The 22,358-nt window shown below is 46.1% G+C and overlaps 3 protein-coding genes across 6 annotated transcripts; 2 read left to right on the forward strand and 1 right to left on the reverse strand.

Moving 5' to 3' along the window:
• The first annotated feature begins 1,250 nt into the window (after window positions 1-1,250).
• Window positions 1,251-7,974, forward strand: LOC130166639 (serum response factor-like). Of its 4 annotated transcripts, none has more exons than XR_008827180.1 (9): window positions 1,253-2,163; window positions 2,964-3,233; window positions 3,368-3,566; window positions 5,040-5,204; window positions 5,503-5,610; window positions 5,727-5,906; window positions 6,055-6,134; window positions 6,213-6,446; window positions 7,499-7,974. XR_008827180.1 is itself a non-coding variant. In XM_056372331.1 (8 exons), exons 1-8 carry the CDS (start codon window positions 1,702-1,704, stop codon window positions 6,297-6,299), a joined length of 1,551 nt encoding a protein of 516 aa, XP_056228306.1. In that variant the 5' UTR covers window positions 1,253-1,701; the 3' UTR covers window positions 6,300-7,974. The 4 variants fall into 4 exon arrangements, 2 of the variants coding, with proteins under 2 accessions (XP_056228307.1, XP_056228306.1); XR_008827181.1 differs by having other exon boundaries at window positions 7,514-7,974; XM_056372331.1 differs by having other exon boundaries at window positions 6,213-7,974.
• Window positions 7,975-9,482: 1,508 nt separating this feature from the next.
• On the forward strand, window positions 9,483-17,384 carry eif4a3 (eukaryotic translation initiation factor 4A3). Its single transcript, XM_056372333.1, has 12 exons — window positions 9,483-9,745; window positions 10,539-10,611; window positions 10,699-10,765; window positions 11,058-11,120; window positions 11,221-11,353; window positions 11,446-11,526; window positions 11,801-11,942; window positions 12,342-12,480; window positions 12,566-12,681; window positions 12,971-13,078; window positions 16,547-16,674; window positions 17,194-17,384. The coding sequence occupies exons 1-12, from the start codon at window positions 9,592-9,594 to the stop codon at window positions 17,208-17,210; spliced, it is 1,221 nt and encodes a 406-aa protein (XP_056228308.1). The 5' UTR covers window positions 9,483-9,591; the 3' UTR covers window positions 17,211-17,384.
• Window positions 17,385-17,644: 260 nt separating this feature from the next.
• soul4 (heme-binding protein soul4) lies at window positions 17,645-21,480 on the reverse strand. The gene is made up of 6 exons (XM_056372334.1): window positions 21,327-21,480; window positions 20,228-20,449; window positions 19,959-20,044; window positions 19,509-19,650; window positions 19,116-19,299; window positions 17,645-18,691 (listed from the first exon to the last, which is right to left on the reverse strand). Exons 2-6 carry the CDS (start codon window positions 20,379-20,381, stop codon window positions 18,517-18,519), a joined length of 741 nt encoding a protein of 246 aa, XP_056228309.1. The 5' UTR covers window positions 20,382-20,449; window positions 21,327-21,480; the 3' UTR covers window positions 17,645-18,516.
• Between the last annotated feature and the right edge of the window lie 878 nt (window positions 21,481-22,358).

The following is a 22,358-nucleotide window of genomic DNA, read 5'->3' on the forward strand; positions in this document are numbered from 1 at the left end:
GTTCGCACCACAGTAACAACGTATTCTGCAGAAAACCTTGAGAGGGTTTCCAGGAATCAACGAGGTTTTCTTTCAGGTTCTTGTGGTTCTTGAGGAAGACTCAGTCTTTACAAGAGGTCCAGATGTCCTGGAGGACCAGGTTACGGTGATCCTGGAGAGGTACCTGGGATCATACAGGAATGTTGGGGGTTCTCCAGAGTACTTTATAGAACTGGAGAACAGTTATATTCACGACGTCTCTGGACCAGGAGGAACGTGTTCTACAGAGACCTGTAAGGACCAGAGGTTCCTTCATATTCCAGCTGTGAGCTCAGAGATCTGGTGCTGAGGCGCCCCCTTGTGGTCACAGGTGATAAACTGGTTCCTCCCAGTTTCTCCCAGTTTACTTCTTCACATGAACGTCTCACTGTGTTTTCATCTTTCTCCCGTGGATCAATAAAAACCTGGATTTCTACCAAAAAGACTGTCAGAGCTGGAGAGTAACTGAGTACTTCTTCTTCTATTTTAAAAGAAATATTTACTTTCTGAGCATTGCAATAACAATGAAAACCTATATGAAAATCATATTCTGTTTGGAAATAATAATAATAATAATAATAGTTAATAAAATACATACAAGTAATGACTTTTTTATACCTTAATATACCAATACAATAAACACAATGAGAGAGAGAAAAAGTTACAAAACTTAAAGAATAACATTCTCAGGTAACATAATTTATAAAAGAAAAAATTAACCTGATAACCAGCAGGACTGGGGTTAAAATAAATCATATTTGGAGATAAGATAAGTTTTCTGGACTGGACATTATTGAGCTTTTTTATTCATTTCTTAAGTAAAGAAAATTTATTTTAAGGGCATTCTTCTTCATTTCTTCATTTTCTTTTTCTTCTTCTTCTTCTTCTTCTTCTTCTTCTTCTTCTTATTCTTCTTCTTCTTCTTCTTCTTCTTCTCCACGTGTTTGTAGTTTTTTAGTCGGAAGTTCTGCTGGAAGTCAGTGATTGCCCATATAAGGACCAGCAGCGCCATAAAAGGAAACCTGTTTCTTTATATGGAGGAAAGTAGTTCCTCTGCATCGCCCAAAGAACACGTCGGCTAATAGTATCATTGCGCACACCCGCAATTAATTTCGCGCCTTGTCTGTGATAAATGTTCTGTAATACGCCAATGTAACGGTCCTGATACGTTGTATGTTATTGTAAAGGAGGAATATGAAAATAGTGCGTACAGTATTTAGAACTATATTCCACAGCGGACGGACATGGCTGGGTGCTGCTCGTTATTTCCTTATGTGGAGCGAAGTGATTCTGGGGGCCGGGCCTCACTGATTACTGTAGAAAAACACAACTTTATAACTTTATTCTTAATTTTTAGCTAATCTTGATCAAATTTTATGAACAAATATTGTCTGATTTTTCATTCGGTGTTTTCCGGATGTTCGGCCTGAGCTCTCGGTGATTCTTGGAGTTCGCTGATGGACGGATAGCTTTACTTGTTGCTAAAGTAACCGCTAACCGATTAGGTTCCTTAGCTAGTCCGCGCTGTTAGCCGGCAGCTAGCGGTCCTGTCAGCAGACTGCGGGCTGGGAGCTCCGAGCTCCGGCGGGAGTGTTAGTGTTCACATCGCTGGCACAGGAGCTTTGGCCCGCCGGGAGGAGGAGGGTTCAGGGCCGGGGGGTGGGTGGGGGCACGCAGCGGGGAATGCTGGCGGGGAGCAGCGTCGGAATGGGCACCAGAACCGGACCCGGACGAACGGGCAACGGAACCGGCCTGAGCAGCCTCGCGGTGAGCACTGTCGGACCGGGACCGAACACATCCTCCGAGACCGAAGGAGGCCACTTTGGGGACAGAGAGTTCAGTACTGAGGTGGTCTACAGCGGCTCCGACCAGGACTCGGACTCTGGCGATGACGAAGACACGGCGGGTTCAGGCGGGGACAGGAGAGGGGTGAAGCGGGAGAGGAGCGAGAGGGAGGTCGGGCATCAGTCAGCACCCACCTCCGGAGGACTGAGCGGGGGTTACGTCGGGGTCAACCCCGGGGTACCAGGGGCCAAGCCCGGAAAGAAAACTAGAGGAAGAGTGAAGATCAAGATGGAGTTCATAGACAACAAACTGAGGCGGTACACGACCTTCAGCAAGAGGAAGACCGGGATCATGAAGAAGGTGAGTGTGACAGGTAAATAGCAGAGGTCAGAGGTCGCAGGGTGAAGTTCTAGAACTAATGATGTTTCTGGTCTGACCCTGGACCTGACCAGACCCTGACCCTGGCTGGTCCTCGGACCTCTCTGTGGAAACCTGGCCTCTGTGTGAGCAGAAGCCGGGTCTCTGCAGTCAGACATACCAGGTGAACACATGTCTGTGGTCATGTGACCAGGTGAGGTGGAAGGTGTTTTCAGTCTGAACATCTGGAAGATAAAGGATCTGGGTCCAGGTCCAGGTGAACAGTGGTCAGTGATGTGGTTGTGAACAGGGACGTCAGTGTGGATGGAGTTCACCTGCACCAAGCAGAACCAGAGGAGGCTGGTGTCTGAGGGTCCACACCTGTCCCTAGACTGCATTACCTACCAGGGACAGATGGCATCTACTCAGTGGCCCAAACCCCCAAGGGGTCTGACCCTCAGGGGGTCCAGAAGCCGTAGATTTACTCCACATTGTTTGAGTCAACATATTTTGACTAATTACTTTGAACTCACCTCCGACTCTGATTCCTCTGTCCTGCATGATGGGTCCTGGTCCGGGTCATGGTCCTGGTCCTGGTCCTGGACTCGGAGTCAGATGTGGTTTTCAGGCCTGAACTGTTTTAGTTTTTATTCAGCCTTTATCAAAGTGCATTGTTTTTTCCTTTATTATTGCATCATAGTAGTAATCAATAATTTGACATGAGTGAAATATGTAGAGTCAGAGTCTGAACATGACTCAACTGTTGATCAGCTGTTGCGCCACCCTCCACCCCCTCTCTGCAGGCCTACGAGTTGTCCACGTTGACCGGTACTCAGGTGTTGCTGCTGGTTGCCAGTGAGACGGGTCATGTGTACACCTTTGCCACCAGGAAGCTGCAGCCAATGATCACCTCGGAGACGGGGAAGGCTCTGATCCAGACCTGCCTCAACTCCCCGGACTCCCCCCCCCGCTCCGACCCCTCCTCCGACCAGAGGATGAGCGCCACGGGCTTCGAGGAGACCGACCTCACCTACCAGGTGTCTGAGGCTGACGGATGCTCAGAGGTCGCCAAGGTAACGCCAGAGTCAGTCAGTGGAACGGCAGAACTGTCACCACGGAGACAGTAACGTGTGCTGGTCCCTGTCGGTGGTTCAGATCCGGGTTGATGTTGAGTCCCCCCACCCCTCGTCTCTGTCTCTACCTGCAGGATCTGATCAAACCAGCGTTCTCCAACATGCCCAGCACCACACAGGCCACGCCCTCCTCCTCCTCCTCGTCTTCATCCTCTGTGTCCATGCAGGTGCAGACCAGCGCCCCCTCCTGGCAGCCCCCCTCCTCCACCAACGGGACAGTGCTGAAGACGTCTGCAGGTGTCGTTCTTCCTGGAGGCTTCACCTTGATGCCTGGTAGGAGGCGGGGTTTCCTCTCACCTGTCTGTCAGCTGCTGATGTCTTCTCTTCTCTTGTTCTGTGTTTCACTGTTTCTATGTTTTTTACCTGTTGTTGTTGTTGTTGTTGTTGTTGTTGTGTGAGTCAGGTGTGTTCACAGTCTGCTCAGTTCAAACTGTCAGGAAATAAATCAGTCAGAAACTCAGGTGAGAGGTGGAGGGTCGAGGATCATGTGACCAGCAGGAGCAGGTGAAGACATTATCAGACAGGACAGGTGTATCACCTGATCAGTGTTCAGTAATTCACCTGCTGCTATCTCTCCAGCCACTACGGGTCAAAGCCACTCCTTCTATGCTTTTCTGAACATGTGGGAAGATGAACAAAAAGTGATGTTAAAATCATGTAAACATGGGCTTTACTGAAGTCGTTAACACACTCCTAAAGACTTGGTTCTCTCGCTGTGATCACCTCCTCCGGCACCTGCCACTTGTGGCTGAGAGCTAAGGCTGCTGTCAGGTCTCACTAGGGATGTCACCATACCAGAAATTTAGTATTCGCTACCAATACCAGTGAAATTCCACGATTCTCGATACTTATTTCAATACCATGGTTACCATGGTTCACTCCTTTATTGAAAAATACGAACAAATAAAACAAAAAACAGAAAAGTGCCATGTCACCTTCAAGAATTTAAAATAAACAATACTCTGCTGAAATATAAGCAGTAAACCTTTTATGGCACAGCTTTTCAACTGTGGTTTGGAAAGTGCGACAGCCCCGTTTACAAACAGGCCTTTTCTTTCGACGAGCCGAGGTGCTGCAGCTGGACCAAGTTGTGTGTCTGAACTTGTCGCCATCTTCCATTTGTTATTGCGGCTAGACCGCAGCCTGATCGTGGGTTCTTCATCCTCCCTTTGCCAGAGGCCGAGCATGTGCTGGAGAAACTTGAGATGTGTAACAGATATTTCTGCTAAAAACATACACAGTGGGATGTAACGTTAATTTAGGGAAGCTTTTCAAGAAGCTTGGTGTGCTGTGATGTAAAAGAGATAATGTTCATCTGTAGGGTTGCCACTTTTTATGTGGCAAAAAAAGGTGGCAACTGGTTTGGTTTTACTTGACATTATATTATTCACAGCACTCTGAGGTCATAACATTGATTCAAATCCACCGAGTACCGAGAAAACAAGTACTAGAATTATGTTTGGAGGCGGAGGAGTCCCGTATTGATTCAATGAGGCAGAGGCGGCCGCCTCCTAATTCTCTATACAGGAAAAACCCTGATCAGATAATCAGTAGTTTCTCCGTCCTGAGCCTCAAAGTGCGGCTGTTTGACACCACAGAAGCATAAGAGACAGGTGATGAGACTGTGTGTGTGTTGTGTCCCTGTCCTCACTAACGTCTCAGCTCATCTCATCCTGCTGCTTGTGTTCAGTGTGTTAGCAGCTAACCACTTTGGCCATGCCCCCCCCCCCCTTCACCTGTCCACAGGTGCTCCTCTGCCCCCTGGCACTCACACCATCCCGCTCAGTCAGCTGCAGGGCCAGCCTTTGGCCATCCAGGGCCCCGTGGCCCCAGGCCACGCCTCCACGCTGCACGCGCCGACGACACAGGCGACCACGCTGCTCCGCCTCCCCGCCACCGTGTCACTGTCAGGTTAGCACGCTGACACGCCTACTGCACACCAGAGAAAGAGAGTTTACTGGATGTTTGTTTACTGGATGTGTCATGAACCCTCCACAGAGAAAAGTGTTCTGGTGTTTAAAGGAGCTATATGTAAGTTTAGCTAGTGCCACATAGCTAACATTAGCATTAGCAGCTGTTTACTGACCAGCCCATGTGTTAACTCTGCTAACTTCTCTGCTACTGAAGTTAGAATGCTAACAGCTAGCCCTGGATACTGAGTCTCTGCTCAGAGGGCATGTTGTCATCACCTGTTACCTGTGTTCATCAGGGGGCGGAGTCTCTCAGCAGCTGCAAACTATCCAGGTTCAGCCCAGCAGTCAGCAGGCCTCCACCAATCAGAACAGCTCAGACATCCACAACCTCCCCTCCTCCACAGGTAGGAACATAGTCGTTGTCGTCGTCGTCGTCGCCCCCCAACACACACACACACACACACACACACAGGAGGAACTGTTCTGGTTGGATCCTGATCACTTCTCTTTCTCTCTGCAGCCAATCTTCCCACCTCCATCGTCTCCTCCTCTTCCTCTTCTTCCTCAGTAGCGGGTCACATGATGTACCCAGGTGGTCACACAGTGATGTACGCTGCACCGACGCCCTCGCTTGGCGATGGCAGCCTTACCGTCCTCAACACCTTCCCCCCAACAGGCCACGCCCAGTCACATGAACCTGGTACAACTCTTTTAATATATGAGTCAGTCAGTTGACCCTGAGTGACTCAATGACATCACCATGAGTGCATGTGCCGGTTTTCTGAACCCAGAGTCATCAGGACCAGGATCTGTGACAGTGTTTTTGGTTTGTTTGTCGTGTCTTTCAGGCGCCGTCCCGCAAGTCTTCCTCACTTCGCTCCCCCCGGTTGCCGCTCAGATCCCGGTCTCTGCGGTCCAGCTCCACCCGGTACGTCTCAGTGAGCAGCACAGTGTGTCTGCTGTGACTCTGTGAGCGTCTGCTCATGTCTGTCTGTGTCTCGTTCAGATGGTGATCAGTCAGCAGAGCAGCAGCAGTAACCTGACGGAGCTGCAGGTCGTCAGCCTGGATGTCCACCAATCAAAAGATGACTGACGTCACATGACACACACACACAAGCTGGTGCAGCTATCCTTGTAAGGACACTTCCATTCATAGGAAACAGTGTAACCCAGACCCCAGTCAGGACCCTGTGGTACCTACAAGGTGTCTGTGTTTATAGCACATAAAGGTCCCAAAGAGGTAACAAGAACACACACACACACACACACACACACACACACACACACACACACACACACACACACACACACACACACACACACACACACACCATCATCATCATCACAAACAGTTATTTTTTCCTCACTCCTTGGTTTGGTTTGTTCCTGTTTACTTCCTGTTGTTCATCATCATGTAAACAATAGCAGACTGTAAACAGTGTGATGTGATGAGTACATGTGGAATAATGTGAATGAACATGTGATGTCATGATCAATCAGTTTATGAGACGACAAACATGAGGAAGAAGCTGTGATGTTCAGGCAAGAAGTGTAGCTGTTGCTGGATAGCTAACATTAGCATTAGCATTAGCAGCTGTTTACTGACCAGCCTAGAAGAAACTTCATTCCTTTACTCACAAACATTTGAAACAAACACCAGTGTTAACTCCTGTCTCTGTCACACCTGCTCTTCTACTGAAGTTGGCATGCTAAGCAGCTAGCTGTTTGATACTGAGTCAGTGTAGCTGCTCAGAGGATGTATTACAAACACAATGACAAGTGACCATCATCAATCATCATCATCATCACCTGCTCACAGTAAGAAACCAGGTTCAGTGACAGAGAAAAGGCCCCTTGTATCACATCATCACACACGTGTGTGTGTGTGTGTGTGTGTGTGTGTGTGTGTGTGTGTGTGTGTGTGTGTGTGTGTGTGTGTGTGTGAGTGAGTGTGAGAGAATAGTGTTCTGAATGTATCAGTATCTTTAGTTCATGTTTTTCTCTTTGTTGCACTTTGAGATAAAGAAAAACAAAGTGCCAAGAACATGGAGAAGTTTGTTAAAGGAACAGTTCACACATTAATATTAACAGAGGGAGCAGGAGGACTCATGTGTTGATGTTTGATCATGTTACTCCGAGGTTCTCAGTCAGTCCACAGCTGTAAAGAGACAACAACAACAACATGAGAGCTGTTCAACACTGTAACAATGTCCAAAAGGACAGTAATGTTTAGATTGAACAGTTTATCGGTTATCTGATCAATACTGATCATTTATTTTTATCATTGATCAGAGGTCATGTCCACAGGCGTATCATGTCTTGTTGAAGTGAATGTGGTCCAGACACCAGAAGACAAACAGGATCCAACATGGACTCTGATGAGCTGATGAAGATCCTGCAGACCTGGTCTGGGGTCAGGTCTGAGCAGGACCTGGTTTTATCAACTTTATAAACTTTTGACTGTTGACGTCAAATATATTTTTGTTCTGAGCCTATTTTTCTCCCAGCGTCACAAACTGAAGCAGGTCAGAAATCAGCCATTTGACCTCTAACCTCCTTCATGTGTTTACGGTTTTCATTTCTTCATGTATGGACCTATATTTCTATACAGTGATTGTTTCATATGAAACAATCAATAATCAATCAATAAAAAGGCCTTTGGAGAGAAAACATGATGTTCTGGGTCACCAGCCAGCCCCGGGCCCTCAGGGGCCCCAGAGGTTCATTGTGTGGAGACCAGCTCTAAAATAAAGCGTTTTAGAAACTGAGTTTGGTGTGAGTCTTCAGGTGAGGGAGGGGCTGTGTGTCAATATATTGCCACAATGCTGATATCAATCGATCGTCATTAACATGTTACGCCCTTAAATATTCCTGGTTCGGAGGCCCCGCCCACTAAGGTCAAACATGGAGAGAAGAGTTACTGGCAAAAAACGAAACTTTTCAGAGATGGAGATCGACATCCTGACATCCGAGGTGGCGTAAAATAAGGATGTGCTTTTTGTCAGTCTGAAGAGCGGGGTCACAGGAGCTCATAAAACCGCTGTGTGGAAGAGGGTGACGGAGATGAGTTTGGCTCTGCAGCGCCGCCTCCTGCAGCCGCGCGCCAACACAGCTGTTTGAAAAATAAAAGAATCGTGTGTCCCGGTCACCTGGCCACCACGTTTAAAAGTGAGAGCTTGGCATCACAAATCACCTGTACATTTATAGAGTGGTAGTTTTTGCGATTGATGAATGCGTAATCATTCATGGATGGTGCCTTCAGACGCACATGAGTGAAATCAATTGCTCCAACCAAATTTGGAAACCCAGCAATCTGGAGATCCCTGCGGTCTCTGAACACGCGCTCACGTCTGACACGCGCGTATTGTTCCTCCAAAACGAGTAAATCTGCCATCGTTATGATTTGATAACTGTCAAAGCATCTGTTTAAATAAGGGAGTGAGTAAACATCTGACCAACCACAGTGCAACAATGATTATCTCACCAGATGCTTTTAATTGTTGTTCCAGTTGTGTCACACCCATCGGAAAAAAACATAAACAATTACACAATTTTGCCATGAGTTAATTTGCAAACACACATTTCTGCTTGTATTTTTATTATTTCAAATTTTAATGTGCAATAATTAGATGTCATGTCAGGCTATTTAGCCTCTCATATTGTTTTATTGTACAAAAGAGTGGTATCAGTAAAAAACGTGGGTTTTTTTTAATCTTGTTTTATTCGTTTTAAGAATCCGTTTTGATCTGTTCTAAATATGTGACATGATAATGACAGCTGAGGTTTGTTTAATAATTATTTTCAGACTCAGCCAGATTTTGCTGCTGCACCGCAAATCCAGATTTGCGTACATGAGCTCAGACCTGACGTGAGATCTGATCGTATCGTCCGCTCACGTCCAAATTGATAAATGCCGAAGCTTGCGTGGAAACGGTCGTACGCACGGTTTTCTGCCGTACGTTCGTTTGATAAATGAGGGCCAAGGTGTTTTACAGAATAAAAACTCTCGGAGCTCAGATCTGAACTGGTTTGGAGAACAGGGACTAATAATCCAGATTAGATTAAGATGACGTCATTACACATCAAAGATAATGAACAGATGTGTTTAAATGTTCCTGTTGGTGAAGCAGCGTCTTCAGTGTTAATAGGTGAGAACAGATGAGATGTTTTCAGATTTGAACTTTTTGAAGTTTTTAATAAACGGTGGAACAACCCTTTTATTCATAGTTGTGTCGTCACACATTGCGTCGCTCCCTGAATACGTCAGCACCGCGACACATGCGGCAGCCTCTCTCCCCGTGTTAGCCGTTAGCCGCGCAGTGCAGACGGTTGAAATCTTTCTCCGGACTCGGTGAGTTCAGGTCGAATAAAACGCTCAGAGGACGATGGCTGCCACCGGGACGCAGGGCAGGAAGAGGCTCCTGAAGGAGGAGGACATGACCAAGGTGGAGTTCGAGACTAGCGAGGAGGTAGATGTGACCCCCACCTTCGACACCATGGGACTCCGAGAGGACCTGCTCCGCGGCATCTACGCTTACGGTAGGCCGAGGATCCGGAGGCCTTGGGGAAGAGTTAGCTCAGGATGCTAAAGCAAATTTTTAATCACCGCGGTGAATTAACGTGATAATTTCACTGTGTTCAGTTCACAGTTTATTTAGATTCAGACATATAGGACTGACTTTAAAGTGTTTACATTGTTCACGTTGTTTTCACGGTCTCCCGCTCTCCGGTTAGCGTTAGCCTTTACTGCTTCACCGCAGAGCTGTTATTCTTCTGCCGGCATAAGAACTGAAGACAGGAAGTGACTAGCTACGAATCAGCTCCAGACTGTTTCACAGTCAGACCTTATTTATCCCAAGAAGGGCAATATCTACGGTGGCCCTGAGCTCAATGCACTGAACCTCAGAAAACAGACCAACACTCTGTAAGTTCAGAAAACATTTTCATTAATTTGACAACACATGTAAATTCACAAACGTGTTGAAATTCAGTCCTACAATACAATGGAAGTGTTTCCAGTGGACACAAGCAAAGGGGCGGCGGTGGGGCATGAAGGCGTAATCCTAACTGCAGCGGCCTGGGTTCGAGTCCGACCCTGTGTGCCATACCAACCCTCTCTGTCTGTCTCTCCCTCTCTGTCTGTCTGTCTATCTCTATCTGTCTGTCTCTCTCTCTCTCTCTCTTTGTGTTATAAAAACTCTGAAATAAAACTTAAAGGATACAGAGTTGGAGACACCTGGACCAGACCCTGGACAGGTTTATGTTTGAATGCTGTCCAGCTGTGCTCTCCTCTAAGCAGATGTTTCATGTGACTGGATGTTTTGTGTTTCAGGTTTTGAGAAACCGTCTGCGATCCAGCAGAGAGCCATCAAACAGATCATCAAAGGCAGAGACGTCATCGCACAGTAAGACCTTTAAAAACTGACCCCAGAACTGTGGTGGTCCTGCTCTGACCCGAGTCTTCTCTAACTGCTGGTCTCTGGTCTGTGCAGGTCTCAGTCTGGAACAGGAAAGACGGCCACCTTCTGTGTGTCAGTGCTGCAGTGCCTGGACATCCAGGTGAGTCCGACTCTCAGCTCCACAGGTGGGACTACCAGGGCCAAAGGTTTAATTTGTGCGTCACACAGAGACGTGCTGTGAAATTCAAAATGGCCGCTCTGAAGAAACAAAATGAATCTGATCATAAATAAAATGTTGAGATGTTAAAACATGTTCAAGATTTCAGATTGTAATCATGTGAAGCTCATGTAATGTGACTGAAAACTCCAGAATAGTGCTGCTGTTTAAGATGCAGAATGACCTTTGACCCTGAGCTGATGACATCATGCTGTGATGTGTTTCCTGTCTGCAGGTGAGGGAGACCCAGGCTCTGATCCTCGCTCCCACCAGAGAGCTGGCAGGACAGATTCAGAAGGTAGCCCAGCCCACGCAGACACACCCAACCAGTCACGTGTCAGCGTGTGTCACATGGCAACGTGTCCCGGTCACTGATTGGTTCTCTGTCTTGTGTCCAGGTGCTGCTTGCTCTGGGAGACTACATGAACGTTCAGTGTCACGCCTGCATCGGAGGGACCAACGTGGGTGAGGACATCAGGAAGCTGGACTATGGTCAGCACGTGGTGGCGGGGACACCTGGACGAGTGTTCGGTGAGTCAAATCACCTGTCTCTTATCTGGATCCTGATTGGTCATCCTGTGACTGAAGCAGCCAATAGGACGTTAACATCGTCTGTCCTGCAGATATGATTCGTCGCAGGAGTCTGAGGACAAGAGCCATCAAGATGCTGGTTCTGGACGAGGCTGATGAGATGCTCAACAAAGGTGAGACTGAGCATGTGCAAGACACTCACCTGAGACTGACACACCTGGACAAAGCTGTGATGTCAGCAGAGACATGAGTCCTGGTCTGAGACAGAGTCCAGAACAGGAGCTCTCTGTGTTCTGATCTGCATCCAGACGGAACAGTTCAACAAGTTCTGATTAAAACATCACACACACTGTGGAGAACCTGATGGAACCTGATGGAACCTGATGGAGAACCTGACTGACCCTCACTCGTCCTCCTTCAACGTCAGTGTTGTTTTTGATGTTTCAGGTTTTAAGGAGCAGATCTACGACGTGTACCGTTACCTGCCCCCGGCCACACAGGTGGTTCTGATCAGCGCCACGCTGCCACACGAGATCCTGGAGATGACCAACAAGTTCATGACGGACCCGATCCGGATCCTGGTCAAGCGGTCAGTGCAGAACCTCTGTGTGTCGATGGACGACCACCTCACTGATCAATCTAATGATCGACGATCATCAGATTGATCACTGATCTGATTTGACTTGGTTTCCCATTAATGTTGTAACTTAGTATTTGTAGTATTGAATATATTTTGCCCAGCCAGTTTCACGTACAGAACCACACACACACACACACACACACACACACACACACAACACACACACACACACACACACACACACACACACACACACACACGTCGATCAGCCAACAGAACATTTAGTTCAGTTTAAGGTTCTAAACACAGAACTGCACTGAGACCTGAACCCAGATCAGTCAGACACGTCAGTACAGTACTGAAGTGCCCCCCCCCCTCCCTGTGTGGGTGACTGTCTCTCACCCTCAGTGACGAGCTGACCTTGGAAGGGATCAAGCAGTTCTTTGTGGCCGTGGAGAGAGAGGAGTGGAAGTTCGACACTCTGTGTGACCTGTACGACACTCTGACCATCACACAGGCCGTGATCTTCTGTAACACCAAGAGGAAGGTCAGACACACACACACACACTCGGGGTTTAGTCTCTTGCTTGTCAGCAAAGCCTTGTAGGACACTGAGTCTCTGTGTGTTTCAGGTGGACTGGCTGACGGAGAAGATGAGGGAGGCCAACTTCACGGTGTCGTCGATGCACGGAGACATGCCTCAGAAAGAGAGGGAGTCCATCATGAAGGAGTTCAGATCAGGAGCCAGGTAACACTCACACACCTGGACCTGGAGCAGACAGGTGTCCCTCTGTGTAGATGATCTTTATTAATTCATTAAGTCAGACGAATCTACAGCAGCTGGTCTACTTTATTAATGTTTCCTCTCAGCTTTTCTTTTTATTTCTTTTTGTTTGTTTCCTCTGAGCTCAGACTCAAGTATTGATGTTAATTATCTGCTCATTTCTGTTTTCATAAATCATACACTTACATAAATAAGAAAGTCAACATGATTGACAGCTGTAGATGATTGACAGATGACCCCCTCTGTGTTCCAGTCGCGTGTTGATCTCCACTGATGTCTGGGCTCGAGGTTTGGACGTTCCTCAAGTTTCTCTGATCATCAACTACGACCTGCCCAACAACAGAGAGCTCTACATCCACAGGTACACAGCACTACCTTCAACATGTATCACTCCACAGAAAACAGTTCCCACAGTAAGGAGAATTAACAAATCACTGTCATTATGATAATAGAAGTCAAAGTGATTCTTTCAGGAATGGATCAATAAAGCTGCTGAATAAATACAATAGTGTGTGTGTGTGTGTGTGTGTGTGTGTGTGTGTGTGTGTGTGTGTTAACCATGGGGAGAAAAAATGACCCTAACCCTTTTTGAAATAAAGATTAGAACAATACAAAGAATAACATCAATGACAACACTACTTTTAGGTTGTCGGAGGTAGTGCAAAAACAAAACAACAGTAACTTTACTGTAAGGTGTGTATATATTTATGAAATGTATTCAGCTACAGCCCTGTTTATTGTCTGTGCTGCTGGTGACTTGGCACCATGTTTTCGTTGCTGATCAAACAGAGTTGGGAGGAGAGGCCGCCGCTGTTTCTGTCGAGTTGCTGCTCGACCTTTCTCAGCTTCAGTCTGGGACTTTAAGAGAAATATAACACGTTTCAGAAACAAATAATTGTGTTTATCCTGTAAAATGAACTAGTAACGTTACAGACTGTTTGCTGCCTAGCTCTCACATTAACGTGAGTCGTTTTATTATTAGCCACTAGCTTAATGATAACTTAACATACGGCTAATGTGGCTTTCAGCTAATGGCTAATAGTTAAACGGCTAACGTTAACGTGTGCTGCCGGTCAGGTAAAATAATAATACAAAATAATTCCAAACGGCACTTTTTCCAATTTCAACTAAAACAGGTTGTGAAGTTCCTTCAGCAGCAGCACCTGCCATGTTAATTTAGCATTTAAGGTCTCCAAGAGACAGTTGTGCAGGCGCTGGTGGGGTCTGTAGGAGTTGATCCACGTGCCTTCTCCAAACACAATCAGTGGTTTGAAATGCATATGAGACTGGTCCAGTTTGTGCATTAAGGTTCGCCTCTGTAGTTCCTGGCCAGCACAGTGAAAGCTCTGTCCTTAGCCTGATGTTCTCTGTTCATAATTTGTTTTTCTTGTAGCTTTTGCACAATGTCCTTCATTCCTTAGGGTTTCAAGAGATCAAAGGTGGTGCTCTCTTAAACATCAGACTGGCAGGATATGTCTTTGTGGTTGCATGTGGACTGTTGCGGTAGTTTAGCAGAAAATTGTGCAGTCTCTGATGCAGGGTTCCTTGTCCTTGTGATGCTTTCAGTGCATGTTTCATTGTCACGACAAACCTTTTCCGCAATGCTGTTTGTGGCAGGATGGTATGGAGCTGATTTAATGTGTTGCACTCCATTAGCTTGCAGAAAATCATCCATTTCCTGTGAAACCAGCTGAGGTCCATTGTCAGAGACTAGCTGTGTAGGAGATCTGAAGCGACTGAACATTTATACCTCTATGGTCTTCTCTGTGGTGGTTGACCTCATGATAGCCACTTCAGGTCATTTACTGTACGCATCAACAGCGACAAGAAACATTCTGTCCTCAAATGGACCTTCAAAATCAATGTGCACACGATGCCGTGGCTCCTGTGGGAACTCCAAGGGATGGAGAGGAGCTAGTGGTGGGTTGTCTCGGACCTTGTGACAAGATGGACAGCTTTTAGCTATCTCTTCAATCTGTTTGGCCACTAAAAATAGCTTCTCGCTATTTCCTTCATTCTCACGCTTCCACTGTGTCCTGCAAGAAGTTGCTGTAACACTTTTGTTTGGAATGACAGGGGGGGGGGGTCACAGCAAACATCCTGACTGAACAGACAGTTGTGCCCGCTTTCCAAGGAAGGGCTTCAAGTTTGCGTCATCACTTTCAGGGTGACCTTTAACGAGCAAGTCCATGAGCGCAGACAACACAGGGTCATTTCTGGTCTCCTTTTTTATCTGCAGAGCTCAAACAGGTGCTTTTTCTACCTCCCTGAAGTAGAAAATGTCCAGTGTTCGACTCTGGCTTTGTGACAGGAAATGGTAATCTGGATAATGCATCTGCATTGCAGCGAGAGTCTGACTTGTGATACTTGATGTCATATGAGTGTCCCGACGACAGCAACGCTCACCTCTGTAGTCGGGATGCAGCAAGAGATTGTGTTCCCGTGTATGGTCCAAGGATGGTCGTGAGAGGTCAGTGCTCAGTTAGGTGTGTAAACTTCCCTCCATACAAGTACTGGTGACACACAATGCTCAGAGCCTCTCGTTCCGGTGTCCTTGTTTAATGTTCTAGACGCAAAAGCATTTGGCTTCTCCTCACCGTCTGGCAGTATGTGGGAAAATCACCGCCCCTACACCATAAGGAGAGGAGTCGCAGGCAAGATGAATTGGGAGAGATGGGTTGAAGTGGGTTAGAACATCTGATGTAGCGGTGTAAGTAGTGATGCCAAGTTGGGTATGAAACGTCCGTAATAGTTCAACAGTCCTAAGAAAGACTTTAGCTGACGGACATTTTGGGGTGGAGGTGTGTCCACGATGGCTGTGATCTTCGATGGTGCAGTGTGTAGACCTTTAGCATCAATCACATGACCCAAGAATTCCACAGATGACTGGAACAACTCACATTTTTCCTTACACATTCTCAACCCATATTCCTTCAGTCTGAAGAGTTGCATCCAAGTTGCACAGACGCCCTTCATCATCTGCTCCAGTGCACAGGACATCATCCAGGTAGCACTGCACTCCTGGTAGCCCACTCAGGATTGGATCCATAGCTCGCTGGAGCTGATGTGATCCCAAAAGGCAGTCTGCAGTATCTGAAAAGTCCTTTATGCGTATTCTACATGCGTTTGTAAGTAAGCCTGGTTGAGATCTATTTTGCTGAACGTTTGTCCCCCACTCAGCTCAGTAAAGAAGTTGTCAATCAGGGGAAGGGGATACTGCTCCGCTGTTTGTACAGGATTGAGTGTTTCCTTGATGAGTTGATGAGCTTCTTTTGAAGCCATTTCCATTGTCACACTGATATTAATGTTCTGTGAGCAATTCCTTCTGTGCTGCTTCATTTCTTAATCCACACACAAGCCTGTCTCTTAATGTTTCATTTAAAGCATCTTTAAATTCAGTGTTCGGCTAATTTGCGTAGTGCTGCAACAAACATGGTGAGACTCGCCCTCTTCTTGGTTTTGTGTGTGAAACTGAGTCGTTCTGCAATCAGTGTGTCAGGTCTTTGTGCCTGTATAACAATGATACTGTTGACTGACTAACTGTTTATTAGTGTAGCAACACGACTTCATGGCACATGCCTAATAACACCAACTGGAGGCTAAAGGTTACCCATAATGCATTGGGTGAGCCCCACTACAGATCTCATAGTAACCCAAAGAGTGTGTGTGTGTGTGCGTGTGTGCGTGCGTGCGGGCGTGCGTGCGTCGGTCGGTGGCATGGATGGCCAGCTGGGGGCATCTGTCAGTTTTATTATTGTGTATTGGAGATTGTTGATGTCTTTATCATTAATTGCATCTAACTCGCCACTGATGACCTGACCTCTTCCAGGATTGGTCGATCTGGTCGTTATGGTCGTAAAGGCGTGGCCATTAACTTTGTGAAGAACGACGACATCAGGATCCTGAGAGACATCGAGCAGTACTACTCCACCCAGATCGACGAGATGCCCATGAACGGTACGAGTTGGCCAATCATAGACGGGCTGCTGCCAGCCAATCAGAGCGCTTGTTTCCTGTGCTGATGATGACATCACAGCAGAGTGAAATCAATAATTGTGATCTGTCAGTTTTAGAGACAAACATATGTTGTTAAACACCACGCATCACTCCTCAGAAAGTAGTCCCTGCAGCGTCTGCTGAACCAGACGAGCAGAATCAGTGATGCAACAGTTACCATGGAAACGCAAGAGGCTGTTAGCTCAATCAGCTGATGTTAGAATAGCTCACGGTTGTCCAGAGTCTGTTTTATCATGTTTACAACTAAAGCAGAAACGATGAGTCCGCAAATATTTATAAAGGTATAAATATTAATTTATTTCCATTTTTCAAGCAGAAATGAAAACACTTCTTGGTTCCAGCTGCTTTCTGAGCACTGACAATACATGGAGTTAGCATGTTAGCTAATATAACGAGCTAGTGCCAAGTTTTCCTGTGATTGGCTGTTTCCACACTGACGTGTTTATTTTCCCTCTGCAGTGGCCGACCTGATCTGATCTTACCTGGATGACATCACACCAGAGGCCCACCCCTCTGACCTCCTGTTATTTTCTGTCTTTTTTATTTTTTTCTTAATAGTTTTAGAGTGCTTTCTTAATGCGACTGTTGGGGTGAAAACGATTGTAATACTCCAGATTTGTTTTTGTAAATAAAGTTGTTTTGGTTCAGGAGTTTGAGCGTTTATCGCTGACGTCTCATCAGGTTCAGTTTGAAGTCAGTTAATATTTTCACCAATGTAGTCAGAACCAGCTGGTTCATTTAAAGTCAGGATCTAAAGTCATTCAGAAACTATCACATAACGTTACTTTTACATCAGATTTTATTTGAATATTTTATACACAAATGTTGAAATAGAAGGAAAAAAGTTTCACAATAAAAATGAAGTACATTTGTCCAACAGAAGAACGAACAGGCACCAAGAGTCACAAACTGTTTGGTCGATTCTTTAATGATTTCACATCCAATATTCAGAAAATAAAGTGTAGAAGAGCTGCAGGGTTAAAACCACTTTGTCAAAGTCACATTAACATGCTGGTCATATGTGAACTTGGAGTCACCTGCCTGAACATGTGGAGGGCCGTCACCACAAATCAACATATATCTGTCAGAGTGAAACCTCTTCACCGTTTAAAACCGTCACAGGACCAGAATCTAAAACCAGCATCAGATCTGACTGATGATGAAAAAGTTACAAAAATATTCACTGTCCTTTTTATCGTAAACCAACGTTCATTATGACACAAACCTCCATCTGGTCTGAACTCTAGACCTGAACCAGGTCCAAACTCCAGACCTGCTTCAGGTCTGCAGGATCGTCACTGTCACACCTGCAGATTGAAGGGAAGATTAATGTTTATTCCTGTCACGTGTTCACATGATCACGCTTTGATACAGACTGGAGCTAAACTGAGATTGTGCCCTTTCATCCACATCTCTGCATCTGACACCAGACTGAACTCAGCTGATTGGTCTGAGTGGAGTTGTAACTTCCTGCTTTCCCTTCTGCTTCTTCTGATATGATGATGTACCACCTCTAACTGTCCTGATTCTATTCTACACACCGACTGTACACGTGACAGGAAGTGTGAACCAATGGGCTGTCAGTTAGTCAGAGAAAGCCGATCTGATTGGATGGGAAGGGTTGAGGAGCGGAGCATAGTGTCAGGACCAGCTAACAAGCATAAACCTGCTCTGATTGGTCAGTTTGACATAAAAAAAAAAAATTATTTCGGCTATAGGAAGTGTGTAAACAACAAACTAGCCAATCAGAGGAGGATGAGGAGGCGGAGCAGAGGAAGGCATCTACAGGTTCCGTCTGATGAACCAGATCTCGTTCCTGCGGCGAGGTATGCCAGGGTTCTCGTACACAGCGACCATGTAGTTGTCTCTGCAGAGGTCGTCGGTGGCGCCGAGGATCTCCCACAGCAGACTGATCTGACGTGTCACCGTCTCCTCTGTGGTCGTCCCCAGGAATGTCCTGTCAGCCAATCAGAGAGCAGACATTCTGACACACCTGTCTGATGACCGCTAGTGCGGGAGAAACAAAGCTGCTGGTAAGTTTTCTGTCGATCTACTAATCGATGAACTGATCGCTTGTTTCAGCTCCAGAACTAAAGCTGCGTTCAGATCAAAGTGTGAATGTTAAAATACTGAACTGACCATAAACCTCATCACTTTAATCCAGACTTTAATCCAGACTTTAATCCATTTCATCCATTTATTCATCTTTAACAAAACTGTAGAGGTAAGCTTCAACATGGACCTCATGTTTGTTTTGTTGATTACTGGTTCAGATTAATGATGATCAGTGAAATAAATTTAAGATTCTGCAGGTTCAACTGACATTTTTCATCCTCAGGAACCAATGAAGATAATGATGAGCCGTCTGATAAAGAACTGACCTGGTGACGACTCTGATTGGCTCTCTGTAGACGATGGTGATGTCGGAGTCGTGGGGTTGGGGGGGGTTGGTCTGAAAGTCAGCGGGCAGGAAGAACGAAGTCTGGACATCTTTCTTAAACGTGGTTCCATCCTCCATCATGTGAATGTTACTGACCACAGGCACCGTCATTCCCAGGTATTTACCTATACATGATCAATACACAATCAATACTGATCACAGGTTCCAACAGGAAGTGAAGGATCAGGGAAAAAGTTTGTCTTCAGTCTTAATTCTTCGTTATTATGAATAATACTTTGCTTATAATTAATGCTCTAATTAATAATACTGTTATTGTTGTTTCAAGGTCAGTGAGACGGGTTAACTGAGGTGTGTGTTGGGGGCGGGGTCTGACCTGCGGAGTTCTCTTTACAGATGAAGCGCATCAGTTTCATGAAGCCCATAGAGATGCTCTGCTCGTACAGATCCTCGCCTCTGGTCACACAGGCCCAGTGTCCTGCTGCGTACACCCGCTCCTCGTACAGCTCCTCCCCCATCTGAGGGAGAGACCACACCCATCTGTACAGACACACAGCTCCTCCCCCATCTGAGGGAGAGACCACACCCATCTGTACAGACACACTCACAGCTCCTCCCCCATCTGAGGGAGAGACCACACCCATCTGTACAGACACACTCACAGCTCCTCCCCCATCTGAGGGAGAGACCACACCCATCTGTACGGACACACTCACAGCTCCTCCCCCATCTGAGGGAGAGACCACACCCATCTGTACAGACACACTCACAGCTCCTCCCCCATCTGAGGGGGGGCAGCTGTTTACATGTGGTCTTCTGGTCTTACCTTCTCATGGCGGGATACTGGCGCAAAGGGGAGGGGCTCCCTCTGCTGACTGTTGCGGGTCATTTCCTGTATGGGTCCGGTCATGTCTGTAACACAGATTCCAGCTGAGTGACGACCAACACCAGACCACATCAGACCTGTACAGTCTGGACCGAGTCTGAACCCAGGACTGAGTCATTTTAAACTGACTGTGTTTAAAGAAGAAGCACTGATCAATACCTGATCAGGTCTTGTAATACACAGGTGTATCAGTAGTCCCGCCCCCTCACCTGGAGGTACTGACACCTGGTGGGTGCTGGCGACGGCCTGCCAGTGACTCAGCAGTCGGTCGTCTTCATCCATTGGCTCTGGGTTGTCGGTGATGTCATCGTCCAGTTGCTCGTCGTCCAATCCGTCGAGATCTTCCAGAGAGATCAGGGCCATGACCGGTGAGGGAGGAGTCGACCTTTGACCTGGGGCCGTTCACCGAGAGACTGCACTCTGGATTAGTCCTACAGAGACAGAGGGGTAACATAGCCTGAGCTGATCAGCTGATTCACAGATCAATAATCAATATCATCAATCGCAGCGAGGACTGTTTCATAAACCAAACGAGGGACTCAGAACCCTGATCTGGTCCTGAACCTGCAGGATCAGTCCTTCATGAACCAGTTCACGGAGACAGAAACAGGAAGTGGGTCCATCACTTTTAAAATGGATCATTTTCTGATCAGTTTGTGTTTGATTATCGATTTGTCCTTGTCATCATTAATAACCTGATCAGCTCTTTGTTTTATTATCAGACTCAGGTTATGATTGGGATTCTTTTCATTTGAAAATTTGTTGGACTTCCTGAATACAGATTCTGGACTCTTATTTTATAAACCGGATCTGAGAGACCTGATTGTGGCTCAATGTAGGAAATGGAACGATAAAAACTCGAGTCCTGGTCCAAGTGTTTAACACGTTTCTGAGTCCGGACTGATCCGGATCACTGCGTCTACAGATATATTTTTAAAAAAAAAACGTTTCGGTCCCGTACACCGGTCCAGGTCCAGGTGTCTGTCTGGGCCCCGGAATCTGGAAAGTAGGTCACCGCGGGACCGTGTCCAAACACACCGACACAGGCTGCTGATCCGCTTCAGTCCGGATCGGTTTGATCAGAGGCCCAGCTGGTCTAACAAGAGACTGCAGAGGACCCGGTTCCGACATCACAGGGACCAGAACTGGACCGGGATTAGTTAGCACGGTGGACTTAGCACAGTTAGCACGGAGCTACTTATGCACAGCATCAACGGTAAACGCGGGTCCCTGGACCGGGTTCAAAACTGGGTCCAGGTCTAAGTACAACACACGTCTATTAGGTTCGTCACGGGCTTTTTGTCTCACCGGGCTGAGGTCGCACCTGTCCGCCAGGTGAGTCCGCTGCTCCTGACACCGTCAACCACAACAAGTCTGCTTCTTCTTTGCTACTTCCCGTGGACGGCGCCCTCCGACCACTTCAAAATAAGAGCCTGTAGTTCCTGTTGCTCTCTAAACAAACACGATGAAGGATCGATGATGAGGGTTCAAGATATCCAGGATCACTTCCTGTGATCTGGTTTAACTGAACCCGACTCAGTCCTGATCACGTGCTTCATGTGACTTGTTTTCCTGTCCAGGTACGAGCTCTTTCAATGATAAACAATAACTAGTATTATATGATCTGAGAGGAAACACCGACACTTGCAGGGAAACTCAGGTATAATGACGCCATCAAGTGAAATGTACAAAGGTGAAATGTAAACAAACTAATGTAGACTAACAAAAGGATTTATTACGCAATCCAGAGACTATATTATTATTGTTACATTTACTTCACTGTCATTACTCTTCCCTCAGTGGAGCACACATATTATTGTATATTTCAATGTTTTCCAATAAAGGCTGGAGAAAAAATGTAAACAACTAGAACAGAAAGAGTAGAAATAATTAGTGATGAAAGTCAGACTGAAGATAAATTGTAAATAAGTAGATCAATTATTAATTTAATCATCAAGTTTTTAATCATCACAAACTGAACACGTTATAAAACAGTTACTAGAAGAGAAAGAATATTATAATATTCAGTCTGTCCACCTGATGAGGTCATGATGATGTTCCTCAGATTTATCTTCAGCTCTGTTGATTGAATATGACTGTAGAGAGAGATTTGGATTTTTAAAACAGACCTTTATTTCTAGTTAATTCCACGTTTTGCTGTTATCAAAAATTACAGCAAAGAAAAAAATCATGTTTATAAGCAACTACCAAAAACTAAACAAATAAAATAACAAAAGAAAGGAAAATAAATAAATAAAATAATGAAAAATTCAGAACCAATTAGTTCTGTCTCACTGAGCACATCCTGCACTCCCCAGGCGTTAACAAACACCTCTGTCT

The sequence above is a fragment of the Seriola aureovittata genome, chromosome 3, assembly GCF_021018895.1.
Source record: "Seriola aureovittata isolate HTS-2021-v1 ecotype China chromosome 3, ASM2101889v1, whole genome shotgun sequence".
Lineage (NCBI taxonomy): Eukaryota > Metazoa > Chordata > Actinopteri > Carangiformes > Carangidae > Seriola > Seriola aureovittata.

What these genes read in the sequence shown, in the direction of transcription:
- soul4 (XM_056372334.1), bottom strand. Translation starts at nt 20,381, where the DNA reads ATGGCCCTGATCTCTCTGGAAGATCTCGACGGATTGGACGACGAGCAA. An exon ending in CAGTATCCCGCCATGAGAAG is followed by an intron (nt 19,651 to 19,958) that starts GTAAGACCAGAA and finishes TCTCTCCCTCAG; the next exon opens with ATGGGGGAGGAGCTGTACGA. An exon ending in CTGTAAAGAGAACTCCGCAG is followed by an intron (nt 19,300 to 19,508) that starts GTCAGACCCCGC and finishes GATCATGTATAG; the next exon opens with GTAAATACCTGGGAATGACG.
- eif4a3 (XM_056372333.1), top strand. Translation starts at nt 9,592, where the DNA reads ATGGCTGCCACCGGGACGCAGGGCAGGAAGAGGCTCCTGAAGGAGGAG. An exon ending in GGCAGAGACGTCATCGCACA is followed by an intron (nt 10,612 to 10,698) that starts GTAAGACCTTTA and finishes TGGTCTGTGCAG; the next exon opens with GTCTCAGTCTGGAACAGGAA. An exon ending in AGAGAGCTCTACATCCACAG is followed by an intron (nt 13,079 to 16,546) that starts GTACACAGCACT and finishes GACCTCTTCCAG; the next exon opens with GATTGGTCGATCTGGTCGTT.
- LOC130166639 (XM_056372331.1), top strand. Translation starts at nt 1,702, where the DNA reads ATGCTGGCGGGGAGCAGCGTCGGAATGGGCACCAGAACCGGACCCGGA. An exon ending in CAACCTCCCCTCCTCCACAG is followed by an intron (nt 5,611 to 5,726) that starts GTAGGAACATAG and finishes TTCTCTCTGCAG; the next exon opens with CCAATCTTCCCACCTCCATC. An exon ending in CTGCGGTCCAGCTCCACCCG is followed by an intron (nt 6,135 to 6,212) that starts GTACGTCTCAGT and finishes TGTCTCGTTCAG; the next exon opens with ATGGTGATCAGTCAGCAGAG.